This window comes from Tachysurus vachellii, chromosome 5 (assembly GCF_030014155.1).
Source record: "Tachysurus vachellii isolate PV-2020 chromosome 5, HZAU_Pvac_v1, whole genome shotgun sequence".
NCBI lineage: Eukaryota > Metazoa > Chordata > Actinopteri > Siluriformes > Bagridae > Tachysurus > Tachysurus vachellii.
This window is the reverse complement of record NC_083464.1, coordinates 18,920,304-18,942,541: the sequence shown is the minus strand read 5'-3', so window position 1 is coordinate 18,942,541 and position 22,238 is coordinate 18,920,304. Positions and strand designations below refer to the sequence as shown.

Below are 22,238 nucleotides of genomic sequence, written 5' to 3'. Positions count from 1 at the left end.
TTATTGATCTGGATTTTCGACTGAAAACAATTTGCAGAGTTTAGAAACCTTAAAAAAATGAATGCAATAATACATTTGTTGCATTCAATATATTTTTGAATGGGATTTAATCTTTAGAAATATTTTATAAAGTCTTGTGCTTATGTATATACCTTTCATATTGCCAGTAACTTTCTGCGTTTGTATTTTCTATGTTATGTCCATGTATCCAGTTACTTTTTTCTTCCTCCCCCCACCTTTTACCTGTTTGTACCTGCCACATCATGTGGAAACACCCAGCAATTCTCCTCTTACCAATCACAGCGCAGCAGAGATGCACTTAAAAGATTTACTTCCTGCTTCTGTGTGAGAAAGAGTCCATAGGAGCCTTGTGAGGAAAAGTGACATGACTTGGACTGTAGGACCAATAATCAGACAGCTGTTTTAGTTACTCTGGATTGCTGGACAATGCAAAAGAATACTTTACCCTGGATAGAGATGTGTGTTCCTCTGTTCCTTATGTCCTTCTGGCAGAGAAAGTGAGAAGGAAGAAGAGGGAGGATCCATGTCTCTCTGTTCAGACTTGTTTGGGAATTTGAGCAGGGAGGAGGGGAAGGAACCCTGAGAGAGAGGAACGCAAAGGAAAAACTTCTGTCAGTAAACATTTGGAGGTTGTTTTTGAAAAGAAAATGAGCTAAGAAAAACACAGGTCAATCAAGATTATAAGTAAAACATTTATCTCATTTGCGACACTAATCCACTCAGTGAGCACGCGCAGGTATGTGGAACATTTTTGTGTTGTGCAATTCCTGTTAGTACTTCGGCGAGAGAGGAAGAGCGGGAGAAGGAGAAAGCTGTCTTCCCCAAAGACACTGCTCAGGTGAGATTTATGTAAAAACTAATTCCTTACATTATTACAACATTATCCTTACAACATTATCCCTTTTGGATTATAAAATGGACCATATTGTGATTGACTCATAAGTACATGATTCACTTTGACTGAAGTTGGCAGAGCTGTTTGTATGTCAACTACAATTTACTCATAACATTGTCAGCCATGTTAACATTTTCATGTTGTACTAGTGACTCGTAGTTGTTAAATGAAAGTGAATAATTTGTTGTATTAAGGTATGTTGCTTTCAAATATAAGTTATATGATGGCTCGTTGCTTAGACTGAATTGTGAAAAGTGAACACAATTTGAATTTAAATTTTACAAAGTAATATTTTACAATGATATTTAATGCTATAATAGAGATTTTTGTGGTCTTTTCTTGAAGTGGCATGTTGTGATTGTGTTTTCATGACCGCATATGAGACATTCGGCAACTCTTATACAGTTCAAGATAAGAACTGGATCTATTAAATTAATTATTCACCAATTATGCCCATGTATATTGGCCTAGAAAACTCTTTTTATATTCTTGTGTTTTTGTCTGGTACTTTCTTTTCTAAAACTTATACATAGTAATTAATTCAATATTACGTTTAACATACGACAGTACACAGTGAATGTAAGTAAATATAATTATCCCTAACAGGTTGTCTAAATTATGTTGCCATGGGAACCAAACGCACAAATCGGACCATCGAGGATTCTTTACAACTGCCACGCAGCCCAGCTACTCCTGAAAGGGGCAATCAATCAAATGAGTGGATAAGTCGTGAGGCCAGACCTCAAGCTGGTCCAAAAATCCAAGTTGAACAAGAGAGGGGAGGGGATGAGTGGAGAGCTAGAGAGATGGACAGAGCAAGGGCCAGACCAAGAGAAGTAAGGAGGGACCTAGAGCAAGATCAGAGAGAAAGTGAGAGATATTCTCAATTCAAAGGGAGAGCAGATGAGATGGGCTTGAGAGACAGAGACAGAAGGAGAGAGGACATCAGATATACAAATGGAAATGCTGTCTCTATACAACAACATTTAAAGTACAGAGAAAGAGAGAAGGGAGACACTTTCCCTAGGACTACGAGACCAAATAATGAAAGAGAAAGAAGGCCGAGACAGTCTGTTGATCAGAGCAATGAGAAATTGATGGATAGAGGTATTGGGAGGTTGAGGGAAATAGACATGGTTGAAATTGAAAGAGAAAGAGAAAGAGAAAGAGAACGAGCCAAAAAGATAGTAAATGATACCCAGAGGTACAAAGAGATGGAAAGGCATAGAGAGAATGAGAGAAGAAGAATGAGAGAAGAGATGAAAAGAAACACAGGAAGAAGATTGGAGGAACTGGATTTAGACAGAATAAGGTCAGACCCTGGTAAGAGGGAGAGAAGAGGAGAGAGATACGTAGAGGTCAGTGACAGTGACCAAGAGATCTTAAGAAGGCAAGAAAGAGACAGGTATAGAGACAGACCCAGAGACAGAGAAGACCGGTATTATTCTCCACAAACAAGGAGAATTATAGTACAAGATAGAGAGATCTTTTCAGATAGAGAGGAAAGAGATGAAAGGAGCAGGGCAGTGCTGAAAGAGAGACACCGATATTCAAAGAGTGAGGGAGATACAGATGGGGAAAAACAGAGAGAGGTAACAAGAGAGAAGGATGCTATGTTGTTCAGACTTGATGGTAGGAGTGAGGTAGAAAAAGAGAAAGAAAGAAACAGGGACAAACTGAGAGAAAAAGAGCGGCGCAAAGAGGTTGAAAGGCAAAAGGAAAGAGACAGAAGAAAGGAGAAAGAAATAAATATGCAATCTACCAGGAGAGAAGGGAATAAAGAGTGGACGATAGACAGATACAGAGAGAGAGACATGAGAGAGAAACATTGGGCCAGAGAGGAGCTAGGACCTGATAGACAGAGGGATAGATTAAGGGGCACTGAAGACAGAAGAAGAGAGAAAGAATTAAATGAAAGAATGAGGACAGAGCATGTGAAAGAGAGAGCACGCATACCTCCTGCAGAGAGTGAGATGGATATGGAATGGGCAGACAGACAGAGACAAAACTGTTATGCGGAAGAAACAACAGGAAGAAGTAACCAAACACAGAGGGAGACAGACAGGAAGATTCAGGAGGAAGCCCAAAGCAGCAGAGAGTGGATGCCAGGAAGTGATGTAGAGAGTGACAAGGAAAGGAGAAGAATGTATAGCTCTGAAGAGAAAGGGAGAAAGAGCACTTCTGAGAGTGACAGAAGTGAGGAAGGACAGGATGCAGCATATGGGCTAAGAAAAGAAGTGGTAAGAGAAGGCTCTGAAAAAGAGGAAACTGAGATGAAGACAGAAAATGAACAAGAAAAATCTGAGAGAAAAAAGAGACCATACAGGAAAATGTGGCTGGAACCTCGATCAGAAAGAGAGAGGACAGAATCATTACAGGAGGAATTTAAAGTGAGAGAGCAAGCCAGGGAGAGATATGCACAGAGATACAAAGAGCCAAATACATCAAGAGGTAAAGATGAAATGCCCACAGAAAGAAAAAATGAAGTAGAAACAATATTGCTGGAAGACAGCTCCTGGAAATTAGATGCTACTACAGAGTTTATGAATGATGTAGATACTGAGAATTTGGAAGAAGGGATAGTAAGTGATGATATGGTTTTTGATAGTGAAGCTTCGTCAGATGTGCCCTGGCAGACAGAGACAGAAAATGTGGCTGATGACATGGAGGAAAGTGACAGAGAGGAAGAACAAGGGAGTGATATATATGGTAACTCTGAGGGAGAAGAGGGACATGAGGGAGTATGTGAAGATTGGAGGGACAAAGTGATTTCAGTAGATGATGGATTTGTGACTGTGTCCAGTGGTCCAGAAGAGGAAGAGACAGAGGAGGAAAGGTTTGAGGATTGTACAGAATTCTGGGATGCTGAAGATAGAGAGGGTCTAGCTAGGCAGTCACCCACAAGCACCCAGCAAAAAGAAGGAGAGGTTGAAACCATAATGACCAAAGAGAGAGGTGACCACGCAGTCACTATCTTTTGTGTGGTTGGTCAAACTCTTCCCAGGTCAAGACCCAACCAAAACCCACTCTTGGATTGTATGGAGCAGGACCAGACCAGTCAGGACTCATCTTGGGACGTGGGTGCTGTTGGTGGTGGTCAGCATGAAGCACCAAACAGAGACACAGAGGCAGAAAGCACAAGCACAGGCCCTGGCCTCAGTTTGTCTGAAGAGGATATGTCAAGCAGCCACGACACTAGATGTGATAATGCAGAATCTGAAATGACCAAGGAAGTTACCCCATCAGAGGACCTGGAAATTAGTGGTGATGTAAATGCAGAAAAAGACACTGAACCATACCCCACAGAACCTACTGAGACACTGTCTCGGACTGAAGATCATGGGAATGCTCAAATGAAAAAGACAGATGGAGAAATCCAAGTTGAAGGACAAAATGAAATGGAAAGTAGCTGCCAATTAGAAGAGGTAGAGAGTACAGAGAACAGAAAACGCTTCTCTGCTGCTTCACACGTCAAATGGGCTAAGAATGTTGTAAGCGAGATCCTGGGTTCAACCGAGGAACCTGAAACACTTACGGTACCTGAGCCAAGCACACAGACTGAGCAGGCAAGTGATAAAGCTCCTGCTGAGGCTGAAAGTCAGGGAGACTCACCTCTCTATGGCATTGTCCAGAAACCCCGCAAGCACAGCCACACAAGAAAATGCATAGACCCTGAGACACAGTTCAAGCCAGGTAATGCAAAGACAGACATACTTGTCGGAAATGAAATTCTCTTACAGGTAGAGGGACAATCAGACGGGGAAGAAGAACTGGAGCGACCCTCCACAAGTCCAGACCTGCTGAGTCTTTCTTCTGATAATGAGACAGATAAGGAGGGAAGCAGTAAGAAGGAGAAGAAACAGAAAAAGAATGTATGGAATATCCTGGGCAGTAACAGCTTAAGAGATTTGGGGAACGAAGTATGGAGAAAGAAGGCTGTGATCCGAAAGACATTACAAAAACATAATGAAGAGGATGAGGATGGAGAAAGACTTGGAAGAGACCGAAGAACCAGAGTCTTCACAACAGGTAAGAGGAGGCTGGATGTGAAATGGGAGAATGTCAGTATAAAAGTGTGCAGTTCAGATACTTACATGGTTTGAAACAGTGTGAACACTTTTAAACACTTTTATTACACATGTTTGTTTTAAACACTTGGAAAGAAACACCTTTTTTCTTTTGCTATTTTATACATCATTAAAGACCTTATTTTTTTTTAGCTTTAGCTGTTAGTTTTATATTAACTTATAAGTCAAGGTCAGTCAAGCTCAGGGAAATAAGAGAATGAAACATATAATGCCATTAAATAACTTGCTCTAAAAATTCATATAAAACCATTTTCAGGTTCTGTATTTTGTCCCAAGTGAAACGTACACGCCACTAAACCCAAATCCCACTGAGAGCCCTATTTTGCAAATTAAGGTTATATTATAGGATTTTAGTATTATCAAGAGGTTGCCAAGATAAATGAAGCACCACTGTAACTGAATTTACAAAAGAAATGCCCCTCCAAGAATTGTATCTTAATCCTGTAAGTCACTTTCGATGTGATTATATTCACCAAAATAAAATGTTCATAGAGTAGCTCCACTGGGAATCACATTTAATTATGTAATTGCAGGTGGTTAGTTCTATTAGGTGAAAATGGACTACTAATATAAAGTTAAAAAGGGATAGTTTTGCTTATTGACATTGACCTCATGCTGACTCCTAAAGTGCTCTGCATTCAGGTGTAAGATCTCTAAGATAGGTCAGGTGTGGCACATGATTCTGATATAAATCAGTCAGTTTGAGAAACAGAGACTGTCTGGAACACAGCTGTCTTACTTTAATTTACTTATCTTGAACAAATCATCGCATTTGAAGTCACAGTTTCTGAACCGGTCATGGAATTGTTGTAATAGTCTGTGTAAAGCTCCATTTATGGTGTTACTACTACATAGTAGTACATACTACATATACTATTGGTATTAGTCCCTTCAGTGTGACTGAAACTAAAACTTATATTCTGCTTTGTAGTATGATCTATTAAGCTAAATTGTTCTGTTATTCTCTTGTGCAGATAATGAATATGATCTGAGTTCCTCATGGAATGAATCTGATCTGAGGCAAGTAAATCTTCTATATCAGTTGTACATGAAATTTGATTTTGCTAATTGTGTTATAAGTAAATAGGCTTTTGCTTTGAGTTGTTAATCCATTCATTCTTTCCTTTTAGCTCTCCTTCCACTGACACTATGGTGCATGCTAAAACCTTACAGTATAGGTCTGTACATAGGCTTGGTTCTTTGTATGTAAGGCTTATATTCTCTGTTTCTTACAGGACTTTTAAAGGAACAATTAGCAGGACAAAAATGAGGACATCGAAATTTTACAGTGAGTTTATTTACATTTGGCTGTTGTTTGCACTTGGTAAATTTAAACCACATGCACATGGCTTTACCCAGTGTATTTGCTTTCCCACATACACATTAATTTGAGGGAGAATCTCAGATCTGAGCTTGTAGTATATTATTATTATTATTATTATTATTATTATTATTATTATTGCATAACAATTTTGTGTTGTTTTACATGGCATACAACATAAAGCATAGAAGGACGCATCTATGCATAGAAGTAGGTCATGTTCTGACATAAATGCTACCTGAACGTCGGTTGCCGAGGGCACATTATAATCTAGAACACATTTTATGGTACAATATGATTTGGATCACACCACATATACACATTTCTGGGCCAATAACCTGGGGTAAACTAGGCTAAAATATGTGCATATAGCTCAGGTTTGCTAAATTGTATGTGTTTTCATAAATAAGGTGGAGTATAATTGTATAAAAAAAAAAGAAGCCTTCCCAAAAAATGAGTCCACATATTGTGTACATGTTTCTCTTTCCTCGGATGGGCAGGTTTGTGCATGTAAACCTGCAGAACAGCTGCTGACTTACACTTGAATCTGGTCTGTGTGGAACCTGTCATTGATTCTAGGCAATATTGTTGCCTCAACATGTTGACTTATATGTCAATTATTTTGTTACACAAAGTCAATTAATCCAAGAGACTTTATTAAGGTGCCTGTTTACTTGGTTTAAACAAAATGTCATGTCTCTCTGTTTCTCTCAGATTCCCAGTTGTATCAGCAGTACAGTGAGGTGGTCCAGAACAGGGAGCTCATTCATCAGTCTCATTCTGATGCTAGCTCTGTGTCTGGGGACCATGAAGTCCATGCTCCCTCAGCATCCACATCTCCGTCTAATTCTCCTACTCTGGCTCGCCGACCCCTTCCACCTCTACCCCCTGTGCTCCACCCCCATTCTATATCCAATACAAATGTGTCTGGTGGAAATGGTTTGTTAGCCGTACCTATTGACACTCACCAGAGGCCCTCATCACCTCGGCTGTCCAGATCATTCGCCTCCTCGCCCATGCTGTGGCAAGACCTGCCCGGTGTGAGGAACAACCCTGAACTTAAACTTCTCAGTGAGGATAAGAGACGCCTACAGGAGGTACTGGTCTGCTTTAGTCCAAATGCAAGTTTGGAATAACAATGACTCCTGCTCTAAAAAGCACAAATTTGATCAACTTTCTTTTGTAGGTGAGATTTGAAATGGTGACATCTGAGTCATCGTATTGTAGCAGTCTGGACATTGTGGTGGAGCACTTTGTAAAGTGCAAACAGCTCAATGTGCTCTTGACTTCACAAGAGAAAAACTGGCTTTTTTCCAAACTGATTGATGTCAGAGCCATCAGTCACAGGTAAGAATGAACATTACTCTAGCATAGTGTGCTCATGGTTCAACACGTACATATCATTCATTGAATCAGTGCACTATTGGTTAAAATGTTTAGCAAATAGGTTTCTATAAATGTGTTTCTAAATGTGCATGTGAAAGAATTTCAAACTTTTTCAAAACAAGATGTTGGAAGTAGGATTACTTCTATGATCTATTACTGACTATTAGTCAGTTCTGTGATATAAGGGTATTGAGCCAAGGTTTGACCCTCCACAAGCTTGAAGAATATACAACCTTTAATCTAACACTAGCTATAATTATTTACACCTACATATATTTATATATTGTCTTTTCTTTTTATTTGTAAGTTATATTTTACACCTTACTATTTATTATAGTTTTTTTAGTAGTTCTGGTGTAAAATGTTCAAAAATATTCAGTGGTATGTCAAGAAATATAAGATCCAATCTCACTTTTTATTTTAAAAATGAGTTCATGTTACAAATTTATTAAAAAAAGTGAGATAGGATCTTATAATTCTTTGATCTGGAAATAGGAAACTCCTTACCTCAAAACAGCAATATCTAAGGAGAAAACTACAACCATCAAACTAACTATACTGTGGATAAAACAGACATGACAGGACGTTATGAAAACTGTTCTTATGTAGTTTTATCCAACCTTGCATGACTAATGCAGTAATACAGTAAAAATAACATCCAGCAGCTTCTACCCTCCCGAAGGGTTTGGTACTTATCTGAATGACAAAAACTGAAACAATACTAAGACAAAGTTAATATGTCTGTGCAAAAAAAAAAGACCAAAAATCTTCCTTCTGAAAAAATAATACCAACTCTGAAAGGATGAATTGAGAGCATTTAGAATTCTGCTATTGTTACTGATATTAATGTAATGCTGAAATCCTCCCAGTAAATGATCTCCCAGTAAATCATCACCAGTAAATCATTTCTTACAAGATGTTCTTTGTTTTCTTTTGATCTTTACTCTGTTCTACATACATTTAATGTGTTTGTGCAGCTTCTTCTCTCAGCTAGAGGAAAGAGTGGAAAGTGACATAATGCACTTTACCGTGTGTGACATCATCATCAAACACTGTCCACAGTTCCGAGCAGTCTATGTACCCTACCTCACCAACCAGTCTTACCAAGACAAGACATATCAAAGATTAATGTAAGCTTCATACATGTAGATACTTTAGAGCTTAAATGTGTGGTAGTCTGGGAAAGCTGGTCAGATGTCTGGTAACGCCTGTTGGAGGTTGTTGTGTCTAAATTCTGGCGCAAAAACAGTCAACAAAGAAAAGTCAGGTTTTGACAGAATAAAAGCTGAAACACATGGAAATAAACCAGCATCTAACATCTAGATTTATATACATAATATAGTACAAAATATCAAAATTGAAGTGTTTCCCAGCTACCACAAAACACTGTTGTACTTGTGTATTAGTTTTTTTTGTTACACTTTATAGTGTTTTTTTCTGTACTTCTTTGTTTCTCTCCCCATAATCTTTCATTTTAAATCCCTCATTGTCTCCTGCCCCATGGCCTCTTTTACAGGAATGAGAATCCTGGATTTCACCAGATAGTGGACAAATTGGAGCAAAGCCCCAAGTGCCAGAGACTTCCTTTACGTTCCTTTCTCATCCTCCCATTCCAGAGAATCACTCGACTTAAACTGCTAGTGCAGGTACGCTATCTCTTTAAATCATGTACTGCAAGTGTTATCCTCTATGCCGCTGTATCTCTTATCATGGTTTTCTTAGAAAAGGTCAATGTCAAAATGACTGACATTCTTACAAAGGACGCCTGCACCGAGCCATATATATGTATTTGTATAAATACTGAAGTGAATTGTTTCTTAGTTGGTGTTGACTTGATCAGTTGATTAGACAGGCAAACAGGAGAATTAGTTAAGTTTGAGGTTAAACTAAAACATCAAATCAAATTTTATTTGTCACATACACATACATACAGGGTACGACAATCAGTGAAATGATTTTTGCATCTGCCCGGTATATAAGCATAAAAAGGAATGCAATTTAGGATAAAAAATGAACCAAAACCAAAAGGAGATAGATGAATAAAAAAGTATAAACTATATAAAATATGAAAATATATGTGGAAAAATAATGTATATACATAAATATACATATACATAAATGTGTATGGTTTTTTTTTAAATATTTTCCTTAAAGTGTCCATGTACAGTATGGTGTGTATAGAGTGTATAAAGTGGCATCGTGCTTTGCAAGTCCAGAGTTTAAGTGACAGTCCAGAGTTAAAGTGTCAGTAGAAAAAAAGGTGTGCATAAAAACAGTGAAGATGGAGGGAGAGGTCCAGTACTAGATCCTGGGTGTTTCCTGGTTTAGTCTCAGAATGGCCTGCGGGAAGAAGCATCTCCTCATTCTCTCTGTGTTTGCTTTCAAGGAGCGGAAGCGTTTCCTTGAACGCCAAAAAGAAAAGAGTCCATTGTTGGATGTAGAGAACTAGAGATGTTTCCTTGTTTACAAAGCAGAGAAAATTCTAAATAAAAATGTACATAATCTAAAGAAAAGACTTTCAAGACTTTGGCTTCGGTGTTTCATTTGTTGAACAATTTAAAGACAAATCTCCCATGTCAGATTATAAAATGTGTCTCTCTATTCAGGTTATACCTTTTATGTGACAATAATTCACATTATAGTAGTAACATTATAAAGTAAAGTTTTGTTTCTCTTTCTTTTCTTTTGTCCTGTAGAATATCGTAAAGAGAACAGAAACTAAGACAGTAGATGAGGCACAAGCAATTAAAGCCATGAAATTACTGGAGAAGGTAAAACACACACGTACACACACACACACACACACACACACACACACACACACACAAACACACAGCTAATCAGTTATTTATTGACTTTATAGATGATTCAGGACAGTAACGACAGTATATCTCAGATGAAGAACATTGAATCCCTGGTGTCCCTCAATGCAAAGGTGGACTTTGAGTGCAAGGTGAGTGTTACGTACCATGTTGCATTTATACATAACTGCAAGTTTATACTGTGACCTAATAAGCTGGGCAATCTTTCTCTGTTTGGATTTGACCTCAGTCGTTGTTCCAGTTTATCCCAAATATCTTCAATTGGGTTGAGATCAGGGCTCTGTTCAAGCCATTTATTTTCTTCCCCTCCATCACAGCATGTCTTCATCAAGTTTGCTTTGTGCACAGGGGCATTGTCACGCTAGAACATGTTCAGACCTCTTAGTTCCAGTGATGACATTACTATTGACAATTGGGTGTGATGGTCATTTGTATATGTGTGTGTGTGCGTTTCAGACTCTGCCACTGATCAGTCAATCACGAAGACTAGTGAAAGAGGGTCACGTATCAGAATTGAGGAACTTCACAGTAAAGGAGAAAGAGAGAAGTGCCTATATACACCTCTTCAATGACTATTTGCTTCTCTCATTACCCAAAGAGTAAGTTTCTAAATCTATATTTCTTTCAAACTTCATTTAAACAAAATACTTAAAATTGCATAACACATTGTAACTAGCTTAGCTTAACCTGTTACAAGCAACACACTACAATATCTTTTATTTTTGTAGAGGTGGTCGGTTTACAGTGATTGATCACGCTCCTGTGTCAGAGCTGAGGGCTGAAAACTGCAGAGTCAAGCTACATTCACTACAGAAGAATGTCTTCCGCCTGCACATGGCACAGAGAGCCCTCATATTACGAACAGAAACACAGTGAGTGTGTGCACTGTGTAAAAAAATTCCCTGAAACACATTTAATATGCTTTTATTTGTGATATGTTTAGTGATTTTGATTTTCTGATGCAATTTGTTGGTTAGTGCTGCAGGGCTCTGAAGTTTTGAAGACAGGCAAGAGTGACATATTTTAAATATGTCTAGCCCCACCTCGCCCCCCAAGAAAATTTATGACATAAAACATTCCAAAACTTAATATTTGAATTAAACAGAACATATTTAATTATACAATGTAGTGCTGGTGGTTAGTAGACTTATTTTTCTGAGATTTAATTTATGATCAATTCATTATTTTATAAAATGTCAGTGAACCGGGGCCCCCTGGCACCATCTCAGGGCCCCCAGTTTGAGAACCACTGGCCTAGACTACTTGTTCTGAGCAGGTGTTGTCAGTGAACAGGCTGTAAAACTGTTGGCTAAGTTACAGACACTCATGAAAAACGGATGCTGATTATCTGGGAAACATCTCTAACAGCAGTCAAAATGTCATTGTTTGTGTCAAACAAGTTGTGAATTTGTTGTAACATTAAAACAGGAGATCATGACTTACTCTGTGCTGAAAGTGATGCTCGCAGCTCAAGTGGTTTTCTCTGTGGGTGAACGAGGATGATGCTGAACAATTCCAGGATTTGCTTTTTTTTTATTGTTTGTTGCGTTAAATCTTACCCAGATACAATAGTGCTATGAGGGAGGACATTAGTAGTGCAGTTACAATTTCAAACATAAATACACTACACTAATAAATACACTAACCAGCACAGCATTAATATGCCAAAAAAATTCACTTTCTGCTGTACCTCAGATGAATGTATTTCAGATATCTGCGTTTTCTGGCCAACCCTACAATTCTGTGTTACATGATATGTAGGTACATCATTGGGAACATATTTTTTAGCTCAGTGGGAGTGATAGTTATTACACAAATAGGTTGTGGCAAATATTGTAAATAGCCAATAACTATGATCTATGTGAATATTATTTGCAGTATTATCATATTGTGTCAAAGTCTATGCTGTAATCTTTGATTCATTGAAAATTAAATTGAAATCAAATAAAAAGGCACAAATCAGATAAACAGGATTCAGTAGGAAATCACTTTAGTGTCGTTTATAATCAGACAATAACAGGACATTTCTTTTGTTTCTGTTTCAGCATGACAAAAACAGAATTGAATAAACAGTTTCTTGGCTCATGATGAGATAAAACATTTAGATTTACCAAAAAATGTCGGATTTTGCTGTTCTCTCTAGAAGAAAAGACCAAGTGTTTACTTGCTCACTTTGCATTTTCCAGCGACATTTAATGTCATATTATTGAGAAATGACAGTGTAGAAGTTGTTGTAACCAAAGTGAAATGAATTGATGTCGAGAAAATAATAAATTACAAAATATATTATTTTAACAATGTCATTCAGGGTGGATTTTTTATTGCTTTTAATGCCTATTTGTTGTTTTTATAAATTAGACAGAATATGTGTGATGCATATATTTGTAATCACTATATAGTAGTATTTATTTTCAAACCTGATTGTACAAGATATGAAATAATATGATCTATATCTGTATAGCAAATGCTTACCTATCTTAAATATGACAGACATCTAGGGCAATAATTCACTATATCTTCTAACCACCTCCTTGATTCTGCAGGGCTGATAAATTGCGTTGGATCTCAGCACTCTCTCGCCCTCATCCTGAAATAGACTTCACTGCCGCACAGGGTATGTGTCATTTTTGTGTAGACAGGATGTCTCATCAAAAAAGCAATGCAAGACCCATCTGTTGATATATCTTGCCTTTCCTTCTACACAGATATTCCACAGATGCAGTGTATCAGAGCATTTGTAGCTCAACAACCTGATGAACTCAGTCTGGAGAAAGCTGACGTCCTGCTGGTTCATCAGGAGAACACTGACGGTGAGTATCTGTGTGTGTATACTGACACATGCAATTATAACTATTCAGTATCATCATATCCAGTTTATACACCAAGTACATTATGCAATTATGACAATATCAATAATGACATCGTCTGTTCTTGTACCTAACATGTTACACAGGATTTATCATTATCAGACACTTCAAAAACATTTTATTTTTAGGAATTTCCCATCAAATGCAATTTGACTTTTTTACATCACAATGCTTGCATAGGTAGAGCATCAATAATATTAACTAAGATGTTTGAGAAGGCGATTAATCTCTAGCTATATATTATTTTTTGTTCATATATTTTGTTTCAATACATGTTACAGATTTCCTATTTATTTCTTAATACAGTCTTTCTTATTTATAATAATACGTTAAAACTCCAGCAGATCATGTGTACCTAGATGTACTTCTGATCATTTAAATTTTAAACATGGCCAAAAGTATGTGGACATCACACTGTGGGCCTTCCCTGAAACTGCTGCTACTAAACTACACAATTATCCAATGGGATGCTTTTGTTCACTGTAGCATTACAATTTCCCTTCACTGACACTAAAAAGTTCAAACCTGTTCTAGCATTTGAGATGAACTAGAACGTTGACTGCACACCAGACTTCCTCACCCAAAATCATTTAATTACTTCATTAATGCTCTTGAGGCATTAAGAGTAAAATAACCACAGCCATACAGCAAACACATGGGTGCATGATGGATAGATGTCCAAAAATTATTTTGGTTATATAATGTACATTTAAGAATATAATTTTTTCTATTCAGCTTTTTTCATTGTGTGAAATACACCATATTTGATCATCGTATGCCTACTATGGCAATGCACTGGTGTGTTTGTGCATGTTGTTTGCGCACACCTCCATAAAACAGGCCAGTGGGTGGACTGACCATGCTAAATTGCCCTTAGGTGGGAATATGTGATATATGGTATATGATTACTCTGTGTTGCACTGGTGACCCATCCTGCCTCTGCCCAGTGCTACCAGAATAGGCTCCAGATCCCCCAAAAGTGGTTGCTGAAGATGAGTGAATATACTAATGACTGTTTTCTTTTTCTGAAGGCTGGGTCGAGGGAACACGTCTATCAGACAGACTTCGTGGATGGGTTCCTGAGTCTCACTTGGAAACAATAGTGAGTGAAAAAGTTCGTCAGCGCAACCTGATAGACATGCTGAAGATTACTACAGCAACAGCCACGACATGAGGCATTTGCAAGCGTCTCGTTTGGAGCCACTGTATCTACACTCAACAATCAGAGCAGCCAAAGACTCTAATGATCAACCAACTATTCAAGAGCCATGATAACATCTCCCAGGACACTATATCAGGGATCTTCAACATGTTCTAAGTTTTACACTACATTAAGGAATTACTGGAACCTTTAATGTGAACTATTACTTTGAGAAATTGGGACTCTCCAATAACTAGTTGCCTCAACAAGATTGTATAGCTTTTTCTAGGCAACATTTCTATACCCTGGTGCTTGAGTGCTAGAGACAAAATGTGTCTATGGTGTCTGACACAAAGATCATGGGACACAGTGTACATGATTCGCTTGTACAGAAATTGGAGTATGTTTATAAACCAGTGTTGTATTTAGAGTGATGCACATTCTTGAGGAACAAGTATGTCAACATCCTCTTTACACTAACCAGCACAGCATTAATATGCCAAAAAAATTCACTTTCTGCTGTACCTCAGATGAATGTATTTCAGATATCTGCGTTTTCTGGCCAACCCTACAATTCTGTGTTACATGATATGTAGGTACATCATTGGGAACATACTTTTTAGCTCAGTGGGAGTGATAGTTATTACACAAATAGGTTGTGGCAAATATTGTAAATAGCCAATAACTATGATCTATGTGAATATTATTTGCAGTATTATCATATTGTGTCAAAGTCTATGCTGTAATTAAGTGTTTCATTGAAAATTAAATTGAAATCAAAGAAAAAGGCACAAATCAGATAAACAGGATTCAGTAGGAAATCACTTTAGTGTCGTTTATAATCAGACAATAACAGGACATTTCTTTTGTTTCTGTTTCAGCATGACAAAAACAGAATTGAATAAACAGTTTCTTGGCTCATGATGAGATAAAACATTTAGATTTACCAAAAAAAAGAAACAAATTATTGAGTGTATCGCTACAGACATCAACCATCACAGAATAACTACACTATCCTTTTACATTTTAAAATGTCTACAGAATTGATTGGTTCCTGAGGCATAACTGAAATGTGCAGCAGCCCCAACCCGTAATCAATGGTAATAAACACCAAGGTAACATCAGAGGTACGAATACACTATTTGGTAATGGAAATGGTTGACGAATGCTGTTTCTGCAATCTATTGCCTGTTCCCTGAATTATGGGAAATCAGAGCAGTCATGTATTAATGAGTATTAAGCTTTAAAACCAAACACACAAACACACACACACACACACACACACACACACACACACACACACACTAGTCATTCAGATATACACTCAGAGCAAACATACATGAGCTATACAGAAACATCTGAACTATGTGATACTATTATGCCAATTCTGGTTGCTCAGGTGTGATCCCAGTTACTAACTGAGTTTTCACTATACATTTTTCTCATGCTCAACAGTCAGTGATGTCTAAAAAGAAAGAGGTCACGAGTCAGGGATTAACATGCACCAATGCAAAAATGTTCCACCTTGAGGAGGCCATATAGGCCAAAAAAAAAAGAGTGTCTGAGTTGGTGCAGTTTAGCACAGTATAAAACAAAGAGCATGTGTGTGTGTAACCCTCAGACTAGCATTGAACAGTTCAGAAAAAAGGTACAGTAAGTGCTGAGGGACATGTACCACAAACATATACACACAGATGGAAACACACTGGCCTTCTGGAATGTAGCTGAGAACCCCCTGATACAGTACTTCTGTATATACTGTAGGACATCACAGAACTATAGAGGGTACGGGGCTCATGCCCAAGTTAGACAGTTCTCACAATATACAGACTTCTATATACAAATGACATTATCTACTAAACAGTCTTCCTTGAAGCCCAACCCATTTCAGCTCTGTGTGTGCGCCGTGGAAAAGATCAGGTAATACAGTACGGTTTGACTCTGAGTATGCCTGATCTCAACACCAGGATGGAGGCTGACAGAGCGGAGGCGTGCGCTATGGTGCATTAAAATACAATGAGGGATTCTATGATACAACAGGTCAGAAATCACTCGCTCCAGACTAATTATCGGCCATCGGCTCCTTTCAACCTGGTGGAGAGTACATAAATAAAAGGTAACAAGTTTAAAATACTTGCATTCACATACACATGCATGTTAAAAAATAGGAATTTAATTCAAATGTACTACAGAAATCTTATCAAGCAGTTTCACCAGTTTATGTGTGTGTAAATTAAAATTAAAATAAAAGAGTTTTTATGGTGCAGCTGTGTACATGAATGTTACCTGTAAGAGATTGGGAGTAACAGATTGTTCTTCTTCAGTGCCTGAACTTTGCTGCGGGTTTGGGGATCCAAAGCGATGTAGCAACGCCGTGCATAGTCCAGCAACTTCTCTTTGGACGGGTCAAACTCGCCCACCTCCACCAGCTTCTCTGGAGCCACAAGCAGCAGCTCTGCAATGGGGGTTGTGGATGCCACTGTGTTACGGTCCACACCATGTATCTGGAAGGCCTTGGACATGTTCTTCAGCCGCTGGTATGTCACCAGAATCTTCTTATAGCGAAACAACACACCAGCAGCATCTTTCACTGTGAAGGAAAAATGAAAAAAAAAAAAATGCATTTAGTCATGCAGAGCTGAAAATTATTGCATGCCTTACTTTTAGTGGTAAAAGCAGTGTTCCTAAAACACTCCCAGATGCTGCCAGAGGCTAGAAAATTTTAGTGCTATGGCAAGAGGGGAAGCTTTCTGAATTTAAAAGCAATATGATTGACAAGAGAGTTTGTTTTTACAGCCTGACAGGCCAGGAGATGCTAGAGTTTTATGGCCAAGTGCAGGCAGGCAAAGAGAGCTTTACCAAATAATACAAAATGTGTTCCTACTTTAAAACCATTGACTTCACCTGCAACCACCACTCTCTATCCCTTCTCAATCCCTATACATACACAATACAAGTTTATTATTTATTATTCATTCATGAAATGTTTGCATTGACAGGAAATACTTTTCTCAACTCAGACTGGACTGAACATCTCACCTCTCTGTCTTTCTCTGCCTCTGGCTATTCTGAAGACTCTCCTCCTCTTCAGGGCAGGGTGGGTACCAGGGGGCCTTCCAGGAGCACCCATATTCCTTATAGTCAGGTTTTCTGCCATCACATCCTCCCCTGAGATCATTTCATCTTCTTCCAGGTAGCTGTCCTCTAAATAATCTTCATCATCTCCCAAAAGAGAGAGTGACTCTGAGGAGTCAGGGAACACTTTACATCAGCCAGGGAAATTTACTCACACAAACAAACTACAACTGTTATTTATTTAAATGTATATTTGTCTTTTACACATATTTTGCCATAGCCAATAATATACTTGTTTCAGGAAAATAGAGATACCCACATTAGCAAAAGCTACTCGTTCTAATAATAATGAATATAATGTTCTAATGTTCTAACAAATGAATAGTGACAAAATTAGGGTACAGAAGTGAGGGTGTTAGAAATTGGATATAAATAAAGAGGTAAAAAGAACAATGGGTAATTTTACATTACACACACCTGGTAGATCATTCATAGATCTGTTGTTACTACTACTACCACCACTGCTGCTACCTCCACCTCCGTGACTGTGCAAGAGAGGCTGAGAATGAGAGGGACCAAACACAGAACTTATCTGGGCACTAATTGGCCCAGAAGCAGTACTCATGACCTTGGCGTTACTTGGGGGCTGCTGAGCAGGCCGCTGTGGGAATGAATGACGGTTGGCTGAACGCTGAACCTCTGCTTGCTGATCTAAAAAAGTTAATGATTAAAAAGCAGTTAACGCCAATGACTACAGTATTGACAGCGCTTTGGATAACTCAGCATGGACTCTGACCTATTGATGCACATTTTACATACATAAGTAAATGAATAGAATACTCAAACGTAATAGTTCCAATGAGTTATATAATAGGACATGGCATTATGTATACAACAATAGCTTAATATGGGTGCTTAATTCATTCATCAACAATGCTTAATTTTTTTTTTGTTAATTTCAGCTGTGGTATTCACAACTGGGCTTGGATTAAATGTACTGCTATGATACCGAGTTTTGTGGCGGAACGATACCCTAATCAGAGAGCTTATATCGCTGCTGATGGCACCTTTAACAGTGAGCTGAAACTAAACCTTTAACACAGTAAAAACTCGGACATGAAAAAAAGCCATTACCACGTTCATTTTCTCGTCGTCTCCTCCAAGAAAAACTGCGAGAATCGTTACCTAAATAACAAAAATAAAAATAGCAAGCAACAATAAATGTAAGTCTTCTGAATTATTGCCATTGAGTTGCATTAGTCACAGTGATTACAATTTCTTTACGTTCATATTACTCAAGAAATAGAAATACATTTTTTTAAATAACATTTCCTCTAAAAATCATATTGACACCATTGAAAATCTTGAAATAAATGCAAACAAATAGTAAACACTGTACAGTTTGTGCTCTCCGGCACCAAGACCTGTGTTGTTGCTTTCGACTCCTTTCCCTTTTCCTTAGAGTAAAAATCAAAGGTTGTACATTTGTGTGGGGAACATTATTATATCAACAAAGAAGGGCAGAATTCAGGAGGGAAGGCCACATGCACAAATCTACAAATGTAAAGGATCCGTCTATATTCTAACAAATTTGTTTTGTAGAAAAGATGCACTATATTATAAGTCTCTATAAGTCAAAGTCTCTATATCATAATACTGTGTACTGTACTGCATGCATTATTTATTTTTCTGAGGAAGTGTACCAATAATTATTAAGAAAGATGTGTTTTACATTTAGCGTATTCTCTCATGCTATCAGTCATTCTCTTCTCACCGTTGCTCTCCTGACTCTTGGTGGAGAATATGAAGCGGTCGAGTTGACAGCGTAGGAAGTCTCTCTCTTCTTCCAGGTCTTCTATGCGTTTCTGCAGCCACGAGTTCTTTTCCAGAGAAATCTGCAGCTGTGTGCGCAGGTTCGTGATCAGCAAGTATGAACTTGCAGGAGCTGGAGGATCATTACCTATTTTAGATATAAAGACCACACATAATGAAACACACATTCAGAAGAGCTGGAATAATCAAAACAGGTACATATTTTTACAGGTGCTTATTTTTGCATGCTTTTTTTTTGTGTTTATATATTTATTTATTTTACATTTTATGAACCAAACAGAATTCTAAATGCTAAAATAAAGGAGTCAGCAGATATTGTGTTAGGAAGCTCAGATTTTTGCATCTTAAAAGAGGCCCAAAGGTTTGGGTTGGGTTTGAGTTAAAAGAGGCACTAAGTTTTTGTGAAAGACTTACAGAGGGGTATTAAAATTGTATCCAAACAATCACAAAGAATACAGAGTGAAAGAAATATAACTTACAGGGAAAAAACAGTTTAAAAGTCTGTGTTTATATGATATCAGATACATAATGTTGGTTGTTTTTACAAGAATGTTTTAATCCTTTTGAGAATGAAAAGCATCTGTAGTGCCCAAATTTCATTTAATGTCCTAGATAACAAGAGGAGCATGAAACATCTTGTACTCAACAATTAACAAATTAAAAATGTGTAAAATTGACAAATACCATTTACATATTTAGCATTTAAGTAAAATGTTTAGTAATTGAATATAATAATTTTCCTTTTGTATAGAAATACTGCACTAGAACTTACACTGACTGTCAAAGTTTTGATCGTTCTGGTTGTAAAAGCCACCCTGCTGTTCATAGTTGTTCTCCTCAAATGGGATGGAGATTTCATATGCATCTTCATTTTTGGGGGCTTCAAAAGAGAAAAGCACAGTAAGAACAGATAGCACTGAAAGAAGGTATATGCTAAACAGTAGTGCTACATGACAATTGTAATTATAATATAATCACATGCTTATAGCAGTTTATTAGGGCAAGACACTGCAGATGAGTGACGTCATTATAAAAACAGTAAATATCACACTCAATGTTAGCCAATAATCATTTATGTATATAAATTAATGCAGTGATGGCATTGTTTCACAGCTTTTTGATTCAATCTTTTTTTATTCTTTTACGCCCTCAAGAGAGAATTTTACAGACATGTAAAATAAAACAACCTCTGAATGTCTTCTGTAATGTTGTTCTAATTAGGGACAGGAACAATCTTGATCACAAGCCATCTGCAATGCCATTTAACGTGTTTCTACTCTAGTAAGAGTGATTTATAAGGTTTGTACAGGAAATGTATTTGTTCATATTATGACAGGTTCAGGAAACAGATATCAGGTGTTCAGGGAGATCTGACATGATGTGAGCGCTGAGCGGGTAGAGATGAGATCGAGGCTTCTTTAAGGATAGGTTCACATAATGCTGTGATTGTGAGGGGACAAAAAGAGCGTTCTTCAGGATAGTTTCTGCTGAGTTTTGGGTTAATATTTTCACTGAGGATTAATCGACAACACACTTTATTATGTGTATATGTACTGATTAATGATTGAGCAAAATGTTAGTTCTGTGTGTAAAGTACTGCCTTATTGCATGCCTCTGTGTGAAGGCTGTAGAGTTTGTAAACATCCTGCTTTATGTTAAAATCTCATGGCAGGTAAAGAAGCTGTTATACAGAATCTTACTTTGTAACTCTTGGGAACTTGAATGCTTCCTAGTGGCTGTTTCTGCATCGTTCATATTTCCGTTTGATTGATCCCGTGTATTTCAGGCTGATTTCACACAAAAACAAACGTTATACATGATTGTATGGCAGCTGGAGCGTATAAGAGCAAGAGAACAAGCATCTAGCGCACAACTGTAAACAGAACCATGTAACACCAACGCATATGAGGGCAAAATGTACAGTAAATAAACCAGAACGAGGTATTTAGCTGTCAGCTGGCTTGGCACATTAGCTTAGCTGGCTAACTGTGCTAGCTACATAACGGCTACAAATATGAGCTGGTTAGATCAATAAAAGCGACAAATGACAGAATAGTTTGTTGTCCAACTAAATATAGTAAATAAACATGACATTTAATCAACCAGGTCGTGTTGTAACGGCGTTTTTACTACGACGTTATGATGAAGGAGCTGCATTAGGAAGCTGGAGCGGGTCTTAACGCTGCTCCCTGTGGTAACTGCACACAGCTAACTAACGCAGGATGCCGTTAACGTCGCTGCTGCTCGGAACCGAATCGATTCTGCCGTCATGACAAAGAAGGCACGTGCACAAACCGTTCCGTGGTCGTGAACGTCTTTATCCTGCGCATAGAAAAATAAATCTGTCTTTCAATGCACTTCTGTATGACTGGATATTTTGATAAAGAGCGGCTAACAATAACAATTAAACGTCTTCCCCCCCCGTGCATTCGTCGCCCCCCAAAAAATGACGTACTTCCGTGTGTGTGTGTGTGTGTGTGTGCGCGCGCGCCAATTTTGTCTGGGGCTGTTCCTGTGTAAGGTATGTTGTGGTGGTATGGTGGGGGGTATGGTGATGCTTATTATTACCAGTGTTATTCATGTTAATAGCATGTTTATGACCTCTTTATGACAGATTAAACAGCAGCGTAATTCAGTGCTTTATTACTTACATTGAAACATTTTCATTAAAACCTGCTGATCCAGTTCTCTGACTAGGAGGAGAGAAAACCATACACAAAGGCAGGGTGAACAGGTGACACATCAGCCTGCAAGGGTGTAGGTGAAGGTGGAACTGAATAAAAAAAAAG

The 22,238-nt window shown here is 38.0% G+C and overlaps 2 protein-coding genes across 3 annotated transcripts; one reads left to right on the top strand and one right to left on the bottom strand.

Moving 5' to 3' along the window:
* The first annotated feature begins 355 nt into the window (after positions 1 to 355).
* On the top strand, positions 356 to 15,475 carry arhgef5 (Rho guanine nucleotide exchange factor (GEF) 5). The gene is made up of 15 exons (XM_060870182.1): positions 356 to 859; positions 1,523 to 4,945; positions 5,979 to 6,024; positions 6,240 to 6,292; positions 7,040 to 7,422; positions 7,512 to 7,672; positions 8,689 to 8,841; positions 9,228 to 9,357; positions 10,408 to 10,482; positions 10,575 to 10,664; positions 10,990 to 11,132; positions 11,262 to 11,405; positions 13,077 to 13,147; positions 13,239 to 13,343; positions 14,432 to 15,475. Exons 2-15 carry the CDS (start codon positions 1,543 to 1,545, stop codon positions 14,572 to 14,574), a joined length of 5,100 nt encoding a protein of 1,699 aa, XP_060726165.1. The 5' UTR covers positions 356 to 859; positions 1,523 to 1,542; the 3' UTR covers positions 14,575 to 15,475.
* On the bottom strand, positions 15,351 to 21,884 carry ccdc106a (coiled-coil domain containing 106a). 2 transcript variants are annotated; one of them, XM_060870184.1, is made up of 9 exons: positions 21,553 to 21,884; positions 21,150 to 21,236; positions 20,222 to 20,329; positions 19,391 to 19,576; positions 18,751 to 18,801; positions 18,094 to 18,327; positions 17,581 to 17,784; positions 16,828 to 17,131; positions 15,351 to 16,632 (listed from the first exon to the last, which is right to left on the bottom strand). In XM_060870184.1, exons 2-9 carry the CDS (start codon positions 21,202 to 21,204, stop codon positions 16,608 to 16,610), a joined length of 1,167 nt encoding a protein of 388 aa, XP_060726167.1. In that variant the 5' UTR covers positions 21,205 to 21,236; positions 21,553 to 21,884; the 3' UTR covers positions 15,351 to 16,607. The 2 variants fall into 2 exon arrangements, with proteins under 2 accessions (XP_060726167.1, XP_060726166.1); XM_060870183.1 differs by having other exon boundaries at positions 21,745 to 21,884.
* Positions 21,885 to 22,238: the final 354 nt, after the last annotated feature.

Coding starts and splice junctions, on each gene's coding strand:
- arhgef5 (XM_060870182.1), top strand. CDS start 1,543: ATGGGAACCAAACGCACAAATCGGACCATCGAGGATTCTTTACAACTG. Junction 10,665..10,989: donor AGGTGGACTTTGAGTGCAAG/GTGAGTGTTACG, acceptor TGTGCGTTTCAG/ACTCTGCCACTGATCAGTCA. Junction 11,133..11,261: donor CTTCTCTCATTACCCAAAGA/GTAAGTTTCTAA, acceptor TTATTTTTGTAG/AGGTGGTCGGTTTACAGTGA.
- ccdc106a (XM_060870184.1), bottom strand. CDS start 21,204: ATGAACGATGCAGAAACAGCCACTAGGAAGCATTCAAGTTCCCAAGAG. Junction 18,328..18,750: donor ACGACGAGAAAATGAACGTG/GTAATGGCTTTT, acceptor TAACTTTTTTAG/ATCAGCAAGCAGAGGTTCAG. Junction 16,633..16,827: donor TTACTCCCAATCTCTTACAG/GTAACATTCATG, acceptor ACTCTCCACCAG/GTTGAAAGGAGCCGATGGCC.